The sequence below is a fragment of the Rhinoderma darwinii genome, chromosome 3 (assembly GCF_050947455.1).
Source record: "Rhinoderma darwinii isolate aRhiDar2 chromosome 3, aRhiDar2.hap1, whole genome shotgun sequence".
Taxonomy (NCBI): domain Eukaryota; kingdom Metazoa; phylum Chordata; class Amphibia; order Anura; family Rhinodermatidae; genus Rhinoderma; species Rhinoderma darwinii.
The window spans coordinates 212585479-212601353 of record NC_134689.1 but is presented as its reverse complement, the minus strand read 5'-3'; the positions used below and the strand labels follow the sequence as shown (position 1 = coordinate 212601353).

General features: G+C 40.1%; 1 protein-coding gene across 1 annotated transcript in view; it reads left to right on the top strand.

Moving 5' to 3' along the window:
• The first annotated feature begins 1964 nt into the window (after positions 1-1964).
• LOC142750413 (cadherin-related family member 4-like) overlaps positions 1965-15875 on the top strand; it is a 144541-nt gene continuing 130630 nt past the window's right edge. Inside the window, exons 1-2 of the mRNA XM_075859415.1 lie at positions 1965-2130; positions 3442-3597. Coding sequence (XP_075715530.1) covers positions 1965-2130; positions 3442-3597 — 322 coding nt within the window. The remainder of the gene's footprint in view (positions 2131-3441; positions 3598-15875) is intronic.

The following is a 15875-nucleotide window of genomic DNA, read 5'->3' as shown; positions in this document are numbered from 1 at the left end:
ATTCTTCTCGTTTCACCTGTCAATTTTTTTTCCCTTGCATCAAACTGGACAGACCAATTTAATAAAGTTTGAGACAGCACTCTGGATTATAAAGATAGAAAAAGGTTTATCTTTATAATCCGGAGAGAGTCTCAAATGTTATTTATTTTGGCTATTGTTATTGAAATTGGGAAAGAGATGTGCACCCAACTTAGATCAGATCTTGGTGCTGCTGGACTTTGCTATTTTGGGTGAAACTAGACAGCCAGATGAACCAAAAAACTGTTGCGCAGCTTTATTCACCTACATGGGTTTAAAGGGGTTTTCCAGGCAAATACACGTGTTGGCTTCTTTAATATGTAAGTCAGTGTTACTTACATATAGATGGATGCACAGATGGACGGTCAAATGCACCGTTCCACCCCGTTCCACCGTCACGTGACCACCAAATGCTGGTTTTCTATATGAGGACACTGAAAGTCATGAAAGTCCCACCAGTCGAAACCCTCTCTCTCCTCCTCTCCCTCGTGACTCCTAAAACACTCCTTTTCCTCCTTTACATCTTGGCGCTCATAGACAGGAAGATGTATTTGGCCACATCATGGTGACGCGCAGACCACTGTGGGCATGTTTAGCATAGAGTCGTGTAGGAAATGTGGTTGAGGTAATGATGTGACTGACAATAATGGAACAGGCTGGAACGGCGCACCTGACTGCTGCAGCGTCCATCTATATGTGAGTAACGCTGCCTTACATAATAAAGGAGCAAAATCTTGTATTTTCCCAGAAAACCCCTTTAAGGGTATGTTCACACAGAGTTTTTGCAGGCAGAAAAATTTGCCTCAGAATCCCTTGAGGAATTTTGAGGCAGATTTTGACCTGCCTGCACTTTCTTTGCCGCGTTTTTTTGTGGTGTGTTTTGGCCATGGCAATTGAGGGCAGCGGGCAAAAAAACGCAGCGATAACTGCTTTCTCCACCTCCTATTGATGTCAATGGGAGGTCAGAGACGGAAACGCGGGAAGAAAAAGCATGACACTTTTTTGTCCTGCGGGCGTTTTTTTCCACTCGAGGGGAAGAAAACTCGTCCACCTCCCATTGAAATCAATGGGTGGCAATTTCGGGCAGTTTTTGGTGCTGTTTCCGACGTGGTTTCCACATCAAAAACACCAAAAAACTCAGTATGAACTAGCCCTAATTGTTCTGATTAGGTAAAATTAGTCTGTCCTAATTTACATGTGAATTTTGCCTGACTCGGAACGTAACATCATAGTTGTGATGATTACATACATGCAAAAAAAATAACAAAAATAAGAGGGACTGAGGACAATGGTTTACCAGTAGTGGGAAATCATTACTCACAACCGGAGCACTTTGTGGAGGAGCCTAATGAAATGATCCTGAGAGGGAACTTTAAAAACATCCAAGAAAGGAGAACCTTTGAAGTGAACATGATAACTTTATTTGGCACTAAAAAAAATGGAATTAGTACTGTTGTTGGCTTTTTTTAACTCTACAAAGCAGGCCAGCACATATATGAGTAAAAACAGTCTTCAGGAGGCAATAAAAATGATGTTTGGTTCCTATATTCATTCATACAGATAATTTGTAGCAACAAATATTTTTGGACCAGCTTGTGTGACCATTTCTTTATAGCAAAATGTGATAAGCCCATCTTCCAGAGGTCAAATTGTGTGCTGTATTAAAATGGTAGGAAATATTGAATCCTATGGCTTTTTTGTGATGTTTTTGCATCTGTTTTTGTTTTTTAGACAAATTTATAACCTTTAATTGAATATACAGCAGCAAGTTTAATAAAACGTTTATATTTATGCCACTTTACAGTGTAAGATAGCTTCATTCTTCTTAACATGAAGAGAACAATGCACCTAGAGAAACATAGCAACGTCATTGTAAACAAGAATGAGCCAAGCGTACACATTTTCTTATTGGGCCCCATTAATAATCATGTACTTAGCACACTTATATGTTTACTTTAGATCAGTGCGAAAAGAACAGCAGTGTGCTACACAAAAAGTGCCAGAGGAACAGGAATATCCATCAAGGGTTTAGCTGTATTTCATATGTCATTTCTTTCCGGCTTAAAATTATGTTTTCAAAAGAAATTACTACAATTCTTTTCATATTTGCAGGTAAGTCAGGATCTATCAAAACGTCTTACGTTTACTGACCATAAAGATTTTGCAGGTTTCTGACACTGGTTAGCTGGTAGTCACTTCTTTCCCTGTCTAACAAAATAGAGTCTATGTAGGGTCACAGAAAAGTTTTTTTTGTTTACGCCTTAGTCTTTTACTCACTCTTTATTCTTCACTTCATCACTGGTGACCATTGATGACCAGTAGCTCCCTAGTGTGAAGCCTATGCCAAAAAAAATGTCCATATCTCAGTTTCCTTGACCCCTGTGAGTGTGACAGGTATTAGGAGCAGAGGCATAACTTGAAGCTTCTGCGCCCCAATGCAAAATCTGTTATAGGGCTCCCTCCTTTCATGGGCCATTTATAATACTGGTGTAATCGTATGTGTCAGAGGGGCCTTTGCCGCCCTCAGGCACCAGGGGCGAGTGCAACTTCAACCTCTACAACCACTGAGCAATGGAATTATGTCCAGCAATACCTGAATTTTAAGGTTTTGGATGTAACACTTATTAATATAATACTATTTCAGCATTTAGAAAGATTTTGCTTTAGCCTTGAGGTAGTGGCATAATACTGAAATAATAATAATTACATTTCTTTATTTCATTTTGTATGTGTTGATTTAACAATGTTTATTTAAACAAAACTTAATGGGTATTAGGACCACAAAGCCATACAATATGACATGCCACGTCAGTAAATTAATGATGAAAAACCACTGAGACTCTCAGCTATTAGATCAGCTAAGTGTCAAAAACTACGGTATCACTGGGGTGTAAATAATTCACTCCATTGAGAGATTTAAATAGGAATCCACCACTGAGCTACTCTCTCTGCATGGAACTGAATAGAAGTTAGTTGGACCATCAGGTTTAAAAACCATTATAGGGGTATTCCTATCTTAGACATTTATGGTGGCCAAGAATTCTGGAAACAGCCGAGCTCACTGTGCATAGGAGTGAATGGGAGTTGCTAAAACAGATTCATTTCTATGGAAGTTATGGAACCAGAGGAGCACAGTGAGCATAGCTGTTTCCGAATTTTACGGCCACCTCTGCATTGATTTTTCACCTGCTGACGGCTAGCGGCAGGAGATCGGTTCGGAAGATAGGTGTGTGTCCCAGAGGTGGGACCCACATCTATATGGCAATCATGAAATTATTTGTGCATTATATCCATTTCCACATTCCATTTATTACCAGCTTTTTTTTTTTTTTTATCTCTCAGTCACTTTTATGGTGTTACTATTATAAAGTTATATCCTTTTTGATATAATTAGGTGACATTTTATGGTGTTTACATTTGCAGAGATACTTGGAGTAATTGCGTTGACTTTTGATAAAGAATCTCCATTTCGATTACCTGAAGGTAGAACAGAAAATCAAGAAATTGCTAGAGCTATTTCAACTGGTAGAAGACCATTCCGCATCAACAACGCAGGTGTACCTTTTAGGATTGATCCAAGTAAGAATATATTTTATTTGTTCTTGACATATTGACTAATTACTGCTTGCATTGTAATGTCATATTGATCAGCCTTGGACAATGAGTATTTCTATACATTATTCTGTGCATAGATTGAAAATGTTTTCTATTATTGTATACTAGATATAAAATAGCATGGTTTATGTTAAAAATGTATGTTTGCTTAAATATGAATATTTTTAATTATTGAAACGCTACTTAAATTCTTATATTTTTAAATATCATACTCTCTACTATTACTATCATTGCTCTTAATCTTGTAGTGTACACCTATGTACATCTGTATACATGTAAGTATGTAATGATATCTGGAGGTAGACCCAAATTCAGAGTCCCTGTAAGATAACTATAGGTTGACTTTAGGCTGAATTCACACACAGCACTTTTTGATGAATTTTTTTATGCATTTTTTTAGTGCGGCCAGATGTTACAGTAAAGTCTAGAGTCAAATATAAAATACACTACATACAACTGTGCTTCGGTTTTTCCAATATACTTCTGTATAGGACTTCCAAAACACTATAAAAATGTATGTACAAAATGACACTAAATTAAAAACCACCACAAAAAAGCCACCAAAAACGCATGTTCCATTTTTAGAAGCTTTTTGATGCAGTTTAAAACACCAGAAATTTTCGGTGTGTGAAGGAGGCCTTATAGAGGTAAAAAAAAAAAGAATCACAGGGGATTGCACTATTACTGAATCGCTGCAAACTGCATATCAATGCATGATTATGGTTTTACTGCAAGTTTGAACAAAACCACAATAGCGGAAAACCCTTAACTAAACTTTTAAAAAACTTTTGACATGTCATAGTGACATTTCATAAGTTTTGATCAGTGGGGTTCCAAGCACTGAGAATCTGATAGATCGCTAAAACTAATTGGCGGGAGCATTTGGGTGAGTGCTGTGAAGCTTAGTTTCTGATTGCTATTCTCGGAAAGCCAAGCGAGCAGTATATGGATTCATAGATTTTGTATTGAGGCCGTACACCACTTGCTTGCAGAAGTGTGGTTAGAGACACACCAAAACTGCCACATACTGTATAAATGCACCTTTAAAAAGAAAGAGAGACTGTTGGGAACAAGGTGTAGCTGGGGCTTATGAGACGAGGAATCTACCTAATGCAAAAAAAAACATTCCAAAGACAAAGCCAACTGTGATGTAGCTTGGTGGAAAAGGGCTGGGAAGTTAGGGGGTTGAATAGTAGATATATTAATGAACAAGTTTACTATATTAAAAAAATATAGTCGATGTATAATATAACCTATGCAGCCATGGCCACAACAATGAAAATATCCAATCTCTATACTATTGGCTACAATTAGAGAACTAAAAAAAAACATCCATTTGTAAAAAAAAAAACGTTTATATCACAATTTGACTCATTTCTATGTTAAATCTCTGTTTTATTAACATGTTTACAAATACTAAGAAATGTTTGCAGGTAAAGATAATTTGAACAATGCCAACAGGTAAGGTGCAGAGCAGTAAAAGGTTCTACAATGAAGTGATATACAGCTGCCATAACACGGTATCGACAACATACAGTATCACATACAGTATTACAACATTAAGTCAAGTACAGTATTTTCATATGATGGGATTTCAGTGTGTAAGGCAGTATACAAATGGTGTAAGAATTTTAAGGAGCAGAAACTTCATTAGGCTATGTTCACACTGAGTTTTTTGACAAGTTTTTTGACGCGGAAACCGTGCCGCAAAACTCGCCAAAATCGGCCCGAAAATGCCTCCTATTGTTTTCGATGGGAGGCGGAGGCATCTTCTTCCCGCGAGCGGTAAAACCGTCTCACAGAAGAAAGAAGGGACATGCCCTTTCTTCGGGCGTTTACGCCTCTGTCCTCCCATTGACATCAATGGGAGGCAGAGAAAGCGTAATTCGCAGTGTTTTATGCCCGCGGCGCTCAATGGCCGTGGCGAAAAACGCCATGAAAAACGCAGCGAAAATCGGCGTGCAGGCAGAGGAAAATCTGCCTCAAACTTCCAAACGGAATTTTGAGGCAGAATTTCCGCCTGCAAAAAACTCTGTGTGAACCCAGCCTTAGGGATATCCGAAAGCCATAAAGCAGCATATGTGGGGGTTATCGGTAGTCTGTCCAAGCCAAATTTAGAGCCATTTATGAGGGGAGTGTAGTTCCAGGTGTGAAATGACTTCTAGGATTCATACAATAAGTCCGTCACTTAGAGTATCCATGGTCGGAGGAAATTTGCTGGCCCAATTAAAAGAAGTCATAGCTTCTGAAGCTTAAGTCATATGCAGGAGAAGATGAAGCATATGGGGTGCTAGTCCCTTTGGAGGAAGATTAGAAAATATGAGTAGTGGAATGATGTCTTTTGATGTGCGGAACACGTTTGATAACACCTGTTAGATATGCCTTTTCTGGTAAAAAGTAAGGACAATGCCTAATCGGCACATGTGTAAATATGAACCAGAGTCAGTTTGGCATCGCCAGAACGTATCAGGTATTGTTTGTAGTCATTCAGGTGTTTTATAGCACCTCATAACTAGTTTGTAGCTGAATATTGGAGCGAGGTAGAATGTATTAAGGCCATAAAAATGTCTCTAGGGAAACAAGAAATGTCCAGTTCAGTCTACTAGGTGCTCAAGAAATGATGAACCGTGCCTACTGTGGTATGGCAAGTCTTTTATAAAGCTTGGAGTATTAGAAGTTCTGTAGATTTTAATATTTCCTATACAAGAGAGATCTCTAAGTGGATTACGTTTATTCAGATTCGCAGTCAGATGGGATTTGAATTGGGAGAATTGCGGAAAGCTAATTGCTAGGAAAGAAGACATCTATGCATGTCATCAAATGTTTGGAGGAAACCTTTAGGGAGTAACTCAGGTATGCAGACATTTAGTAGGTCCCCAGAGGACAGAGAGGGGATTTTCATTAAAGCATATTGAAACTTGCTATGTTGCATGGACTGTTGAGATGACCCCATGCTTATAGTGAGGCTTTAGCAATATGCGAGGTCAAGTTTTTGGCATAACAATGAAGATGGCCCAAGGAGAACCCTAAAAGAGATCCCTCGACACTTATGGATAAATTGTGAGGGAGTTGTTTACTCCAATCTGATATTCTGAATAGGTGAATGGCCCAGTACTATTTAGGTAAGTTAGGTCAGCCATTCTCATCTGCATATTTAGGATACGCTAGAATCTTGTAAGCAATATAAGGTCATCTGGAAGTCCAAATATATCAGAGACTAAGGCGTGGGAAAGTTCCGTCCACCTGGTCAAACCCCATTCTTGGTAGGCCCCTGGAATTCCTTGGCCATGTCTTTGGTAGTGGAGAAATAATTTCCCTGGGAGTTGTGAATCTCAGATATGGGTTAAGGTTTGGGTTTAGTGCACATTATTTTAGTCTTTATTACTAGAAAATCATTGTTAAATCCATGAATTTACTGCCTTAATTACCATGCATATAATATTTATGATGTCTGGTTGCATAGGCATTTGCCTTATATAAACTCAAGAGATCTTTATTTTTTCCCCTGGTCAATGTGAGCTCTGCTAGAGTGGAGGAGGTCAGGGAGAGCTTGTGCTGACCTTCTAAATGAGCAATATGTACATAGAGGTTTTCAAGCTCTTTATTTCACTGAAGCTTCCGCCAAGCACTCATGGAGCTTAGTTCACCACATATATAGATACTCCTTGAGCCTCCCAGATGATTGGTGGATCATTATTACTGTTATAATTAACTTATAATTAATAGAATAAGCTTTGTGTATTCTCCACCTGTACGTCTCAGATCCCAGAAAAGTTTTATTAAATCCCCAAGTCCATTCTTTCGGAAGCAATGAAGGGACATCAAGCAGTGAGATTGGTTTGTTATCAGGAATAAACATATTACCTATTCAGAAGATTAAATTAAAGTAAAAATACATTTGCTAATTAGATGTAATTTAATCTTTGGTAGAGATTTAATGAGGCATCAAAGTGCCCGATGTGCCTGTTAAGGTATCTGAAAGTGGTTTGATTATGATATTAAAATTTCCTGCTAAGTGGTAAACCCCTTCAACAAAGTTTTTAAAGACAGATAGAACTCCCAAAAGCTAAAATATTTGGCCGGAGTTAGGAAGAAAAAAGTAAAAGCTGTCTGCCAAGAAGTGACCTACCAAACAGCCAGGTGTGTCTGAAGGATGGCAGCTATTTATGAAACGTCATAGAAAGTGGGCAAGTATAGTATTTATACTCATTTACATGTTTTAGTAGCTATGGGAGAAGGTCACTGTGAATATGGGACATGTCGTATAAAGGAGCATGAAAAAGGAGTACAGACGGAGGAGGAGAAATGTTCCATAGATTATACAGCAAACAGTTAGCTAACTTATTGCTTGGTAAAATAAGAAAAAAAACTGCATATACTATAAAAGAGAACATATTAGGTAAGAAGCATGAAGACACTCATGGTGACTATGAATGCTCACTTGAAGGCTTTTAGCCCAACGGTTTAACCGTGAGATCTCTTGGTTCTCAGGTTGTTAGGTGAATGTTTGTTGTGTGGGCCCCCAACCTGCCATGGTTCTAGAAGTGGTTGAGCAGACAAATTGTCTAGGTTGATAACAAAAGGCCAGGATGTAATCCGTTCATAACTCAATTGCAAGCGTTCTTATCCATGACACAGACAGCAGAAGGCCCTCGTGCAAGAACAGTCAAATGGCCCCTTAGGATGCAGCCACATGTCGCGTATTTGCATTGTATTTCCGCAGTGTATTTTTCCAATGTTTTCCACATATTGTTACACTGCGGAAATACAACGCAAATATGCCAAATGTAATTGCACCATTACTCTCAATAATTGTGAGCCATTGTCATTAGCTTAGCCCCTTACATGCAAGTCAATAGACCGTACAAAGCTACTTTTAGGGAGTAGTGAGGACACTTTACCCACTGGGCCCCTGTGCAGCTGCACAGGTTGCACCAATAGTATGTAAGCCCCTGGTTCTTATATTGGTTCTAAGTATTTCTGAAGTGTGGATGACAGTATTAGATTTATGGAGGTTAAAGGTGACTCCAAAAGCAAAAAGCTACCAATGGATTTTTTTCTAACATAGAGCATTTATGAGAGGTGGCAGCTGGCGACGCTTGTGTAATGTGGCATTGGAAATGTCCTGATAGATGCTAATAGGATTGTTTTCAAAATAAAGTTCAGCAAAATTCCTAGCTTTCCAGACAATTTAGTGAGAAATTACATTATGTAATATAATATATCACGGGCGGGGGGTTCCCTTCTTTTGACTTAGGCCTTGAAGGGAATATGTCATCAAAAAATGATCTAACGTTTAAATCAAGTTTTTATGTTAACATGTAGATGTAGCCGTCTTTATCTTGACTTTAACAAATTAAATACACAGTGGCAAGATCTTTATCTTTTCAATGGCTTTTCAATGAATGTTTTTTTTGTGTGATATCACGCTGCAGCAAGTTACCAGAGTAAAGCTAAAGTTGGCTACATTTTTTTTTGTATTTTGGCGATTTTGTTTTTTTCATATCCCTATCTATAATAAAAAATAATCCTGAAAAATTGCAGTGTACACTGGCCACTGAGCCTCACAATAGACTGACACTTCCTGTTCTGTAAAGATAACTTTTTAGCAGTTATCTCATTATCATCACAGGCAGGATTACTATGTCAGGCAACACTGCCTGGCACAACGAAGTCTCTGGGTTTAAATCCTTACAGTGATATCTCAACTGATATATTTGCTACAGTTTGGCAAAAGACATGTGGGAGACTTTGAATTAAAGTGTAAAAAGGTTCAGAGGAGCAGAAAATCAAGCTTTTTGGCCAACAAAAACAGTATGTTTGGCATTATTCAAACACCATGCTAACAATTTAACAACATCCCAACAGTAAGGCATAGCAAGAGAAGATAGGAGCACTCCACATATAGTGAAAGTAGAAGTGGATGTTTTTATTCAACCATAGCAACATTTGAACTTCATCAATGGAGCTTTTATGAAGTAATTTGTATTCACATATACAAGCAGTGCCGCACCTGCCATGAGGCGAGGTGAGCCGACAGCCTCAGGCGGCGCCACCTACCCGAAAATGGGGGGCGGCATTTTAAGCCAGGGACGGACTGGACCGGGGGGAGGGGGCATGCAGACTTAGCAGACTTGCCGCATGATGGGCACGTCTGTAATACTCCTCCTCCTCCTTTCTGACGCACGCGCCACCAGAGAGGAGCAGGTCTGCAGGAGGAGCGGTTGAGCGAAGAGGAGAAGCGACGAGACACACAAGGTACGTTCCTGCCTTAACTCGGTCGGCCGAAGCTGCTGGGACCGGGACCCGGGAGTATACTGCAAGGGGGGTCTGGGCACTTTACTGACAGCCAAGGGCTCTATGGGGCTGGAAAAATCCATCCCATAGAGCCCTCACATCACTATAAAGGAAGGAAAGGGGCTGTGGGGGTGGGGGGGGGGGGTCTGAGCGTCTGATTTACTGCAGAGGGCTCTATAGGGGGGATTCTGCCCCCCCTTTAGAGCAGTCAGTCAGATGCTCAGACCCCCCTAACCTTGCAATATAGTAACTAGTCAGGGCTCTATGGGGGGAATAATTCCCCCCTATAGAGCCCTTTGCTGTTAGTAAATCGCCCAGAACCCCCCTTGCAGTATACTCCCAACCCCACAGCGTTGGCCGACCCCTTTTAAATTAGTAGGGCAGGAAGCTGAGCGCAATATAATCCTTCCCCATAAACCTGCCCCCGCTAATTCAAAAGTGATCGGCCGACGCTGAAGGGCGGGGGATTCTACAAGAGGCACTCTGAGCATCTTACTGACAGCTGACGGCTCTATAGGGGGGAATAATCTTCCCCATAGGGTCCTCACTAGCTATTATACTGCAAGGTTAGCGGGGTGTGAGCATCTGACTGACAGCTGAGGACTCCAAGTGGAATCCGTCCCCTTAGAGCCCTTAGCAGTCAGTTAAACGCCCAGACCCCTACCTTGCAGTATAGTAATTAGTGAGGGCTCTATGGGGGGGATTATTCAGCCCCATAGAGCCCCCATCACTTAAATTAGTGGGGGCAGGAAGCTGAGCGCAGTATAGCTCCTGCCACAGCAGTCAGCGTCAGTACCCCCCTTGCAGTATAATCCCCCCATAGTACCCTCAGTAGTTATTATACTACAAGAGGGGGGGGTTCAGTGTGATTGGTGCAACTTTCTAATTACTTTTTATTAAAAATTATTTTTTCTTTTTGAGATACAGCTGCTTTGTATCCTGTATACAGAGCAGCTGTATATAGCGCTGTATCCGTCAGGTCAGCGGAACTGACTGATTCAGTGTGAGCGGGTCCTGCAGGATCGAGCTGTTACCGATCACATCTAAGTTCATAACTTAGATGTGATCGATAATAGGCGAAATAATGGATTCAGGTCTCAGTGCTATATACAGCTGCTCTGTATACAGGATACAAAGGAGCTGTATCTCAAAAAGTAACAATAATTTTCAATAAAAAGTAATTAAAACTTGCACCAATCGCATTGATAGATATATTTATATATATATATATATATATATATATATATATATATATATATATACACTACCGTTCAAAAGTTTAGGGTCACTTAGAAATTTCCTTATTTTTGAAAAAAAAGCACAGTTTTTTTCAATGGAGATAACATTAAATTAATCAGAAATACACTCTATACATTGTTAATGTGCTAAATGACTATTCGAGCTGCAAACGTCTGGTTTTTAATGCAATATCTACATAGGTGTATAGAGGCCCGTTTCCAGCAACCATCACTCCAGTGTTCTAATGGTACATTGTGTTTGCTAACTGTGTTAGAAGGCTAATGGATGATTAGAAAACACTTGAAACCCCTTGTGCAATTATGTTCGCACCGCTGTAAACAGTTTTGCTGTTTAGAGCAGCTATAAAACTGACCTTCCTTTGAGCTAGTTGATAATCTGGAGCATTACATTTGTGGGTTCGATTAAACTCTCAAAATGGCTAGAAAAAGAGAGCTTTCATGTGAAACTCGACAGTCTATTCTTGTTCTTAGAAATGAAGGCTATTCCATGCGAGAAATTGGCAAGAAACTGAAGATTTCCTACAACGGTGTGTACTATTACCTTCAGAGGACAGCACAAACAGGCTCTAACCAGAGTAGAAAGAGAAGTGGGTGGCCCCGCTGCACAACTGAGCAACAAGACAAGTACATTAGAGTTTCTAGTTTGAGAAATAGACGCCTCACAGGTCCTCAACTGGCAGCTTCATTAAATAGTACCCACAAAATGCCAGTGTCAACGTCTACAGTGAAGAGGCGACTCCGGGATGCTGGCTTTCAGGGCAGAGTGGTAAAGAAAAAGCCATATTTGAGACTGTCTAATAAAAAGAAAAGATTAATATGGGAAAAAGCACACAGACATTGGACAGAGGAAGATTGGAAAAAAGTGTTATGGACAGACGAATCGAAGTTTGAGGTGTTTGGATCACACAGAAGAACATTTGTGAGACGCAGAACAACTGAAAAGATGCTGGAAGAGTGCCTGACGCCATCTGTCAAGCATGGTGGAGGTAATGTGATGGTCTGGGGTTGCTTTACTGCTGGTAAAGTGGGAGATTTGTACAAGGTAAAAGGGATTTTGAATAAGGAAGGCTATCACTCCATTTTGCAACGCCATGCCATACCCGGTGAACAGCGCTTGATTGGAGCCAATTTCATCCTACAACAGGACAATGACCCAAAGCACACCTCCAAATTATGCAAGAACTATTTAGGGAAGAAGCAGGCAGCTGGTATTCTATCTGTAATGGAGTGGCCAGCGCAGTCACCAGATCTCAACCCCATATAGCTGTTGTGGGAGCAGCTTGATCGTATGGTACGCAAGAAGTGCCCATCAAGCCAATCCAACTTGTGGGAGGGGCTTCTGTAAACATGGGGTGAAATTTCTCCCGCTTACCTCAGCAAATTAACAGCTAAAATGCCAAAGGTCTGCAATGCTGCAATTGCTGCAAATGGAGAATTCTTTGACGAAAGCAAAGTTTGAAGGAGAAAATTATTATTTGAAATTAAAATCATTATTTCTAACCTTGTCAATGTCTTGACTATATTTTCTAGTCATTTTGCAACTCATTTGATAAATATAAGTGTGAGTTTTCATGGAAAACACAAAATTGTCTGGGTGACCCCAAACTTTTGAACAGTAGTGTATATATACACACACACACACACACACACACACACACACACACACACAGTGTTCCAAATTATTATGCACATTGGATTTAAGTGTCATAAACATTTAATTATTAGTTTTTAAATTAAACTCATGGATGGTAGTGTGTTTTAGGGCTCTTTGGATCATTGTAATCAATCTCAGACACCTGTGATAATTAGTTTGCCAGGTGTGCCCAATCAAAGGAAAACTACTTAAGAAGGATGTTCCACATTATTAAGCAGGCCACAGGTTTCAAGCAATATGGGAAAGAAAAAGGATCTCTCTGCTGCCGAAAAGCGTAAAATAGTGCAATACCTTGGACAAAGTATGAAAACATTGGATATTTCAAGAAAACGTAAGCGTGATCATCGTACTGTGAAAAGATTTGTGGCTGATTCAGAGCACAGACGGGTTTGTTCAGATAAAGGCATAATGAGGAAGGTTTCTGCCAGACAAATTAATAGGATTAGGAGAGCAGCTGCTAAAATGCCATTGCAAAGCAGCAAACAGGTATTTGAAGCCGCTGGTTCCTCTGGAGTCCCGCGAACCTCAAGGTGTAGGATCCTCCAGAGGTTTGCAAGTGTGCATAAAGCTATTATTCGGCCACCCCTAAACAATGCTCACAAGCAGAAACGGTTGCAGTGGGCTCAGAAATGCATGAAGACTAATTTTCAAACTGTGTTGTTTACTGATGAGTGCCGTGCAACCCTGGATGGTCCAGACGGATGGAGTAGTGGATGGTTGGTGAATGGCCACCATGTCCCAACAAGGCTGCGACGTCAGTAAGGAGGTGGCGGAGTCATGTTTTGGGCTGGAATCATGGGGAGAGATCTGGTACGCCCCTTTAGGGTCCCTGACGGTGTGAAAATGACCTCTGCAAAGTACGTAGAGTTTATGACTGATCACTTTTGGAGCACAGATTTTGTTGGATTGGTTTTTGACACCATGTCACTTTTACAAAGCTCCTAAGGTACCAGTACAGTGGAAACTCCCCAAAAGTGACTCGATTCACGAAACTACACCCCTTGAGGAATTCATCTAGGGGTGTAGTGAGCATTTTGACCCCACAGGTGTTTCATAGATTTTATTAGAATTGGGCAGTGAAAATAAATAAAATACTTTTTCTTCAATAAGACGTAGTTTTAGCTGAAAACGTTTCATATTCTCAACAAATAAATGAGAAAAAGCACCCCAACACTTGTAAAGCAACTTCTCCTGTGTACGGCAATACCACATATGTGGTCATAAACTGCTGTTTGGGCACAGAGTAGGGCTCAGAAGGGAAGGAGCGCCATTTAGCTTTTGGAGTACAGATTTTGCTGGATTGGTTTCTGGTCGCTATGTCGCATTTGCAAAGTCCCTTTGGGACCAAAACAGTGGAAACCCTCCAGAAGTGACCCCATTTTGGAAACTACACCCCTCAAGGTATTCACCTAGGGGTGTAGTGAGCATATTAACCCCACAGGTGATTGGTAGAAATTGGTGTGCACTCGATGTTGCAGAGTGAAAATGGTTTTTCAATAGATATGCCAATATGTGGGGCCCAGCTTGTGCCACTGGAGACACACACCCCAAAAATTGTTAAAAGGGTTCTCCCAGGTATGGCGATGCCATATATGTGGAAGTAAACTGCTGTTTGGGCACACTTTAGGGTTCAGAAGGGAGGTAGCGCCATTTGGCTTTTGGAGCGTGGATTTTGCTTGTAGTAGTTTTGTTTTGTTTCCGTTTATAATGTGGGGGTACATGTAAGGCGGGCGGAGTATATAAGGGGCATAGTCAGGTGGTATAGTGGGGTAAAAAAAAACAATAAAATAATCCATAGATGTGTGTTACGCTGTGACACAATCCTTTCTGCACAGGCCGGTGTCGCACTAATAAATGGTCTTTACTTATTCCCCTTTTGGTCCACACTCGGCACCTTTGAAGTTTGTGGAATTTTGCTGGGAAAGTGTTGTCCTGGTATAATACGGGCGCCCTCACTTCCAGCAGATATGTTTGGGCCCTCCCCTTCCTGGTTCCCTAATTTTAGGGGCCTTGATAATTCGCCACTTGAAACAGAAGAAACGTTCCCCTCGGGCCTGCACAACGGCATATTTTTATTTCCTGGCTTATTGGTGCCTTGACTAATTTTATTTTTTCATAGACGTAGTGGTATGAGGGCTGGTTTGTTGTGGAACGAGCTGTAGTTTTTATTGGTACCATTTTGGGGTACATGCGACTTTTTGATCACTTGTTATCCTTTTTTTTTTGGGAGGCAAGGTGACCAAAAAACAGCAATTCTGGCATATTTTTTTAGTTTTTTTATACAGCGTTCACCACGCATTATAAATTACATGTTACCTTTATTCTGCGGGTCAGTCCGATTCCGGTAATACCTAATTTATAGCACTTTTTATGTTTGACAACTTTTTGCACAATAAAATAACTTTTGTAAAGAGAATGGATTTTTTCTGTCGCCAAGTTGTGAGAGCCATAACGGTTTTAAATTTTTCGTCGACGTAGCAGTATGAGGGCTTGTTTTTAGCGAGACGAGTTATAGTTTTTATAGGTACCATTTTTAGGTACATGTGACTTTTTGATCACTTTTTATTTCAATTTTTGGAAGACAAAGTGACCAAAAAATAGCAATTATGTCAGTATTTTTTAGGTTTTTTTATACGGCGTTCACTGTGCTGAATAAATAACATAATATTTTTATAGTTAAGGTCGTTACGGTCGCAGCGATACCAAATATGTATGGCTTTATTATTTTTTTCAATAATAAATTACTTGATAAGGGAAAAAGGGCAATTGTGTTTTGTGTTATTATTTGAAACTTTTATTGTATTTTTTACAACTTTTATTTTTACTTTTTTTACACTTTTTTTTTACACTTTTCTTTAGTCCCACTAGGGGACTTGAAGGTCCAACTGTTTGTTTGATGTTCTAATACATTGCACTACCTATGTAGTGCAATGTATTAGAACTGTCAGTTGTTCACTTACAGCAAGCCGATCAGGCTCCGCCTCCGGGCGGGGCCTAATCGGCTAACGTAATGGCAGATAGGAAGCCATTGT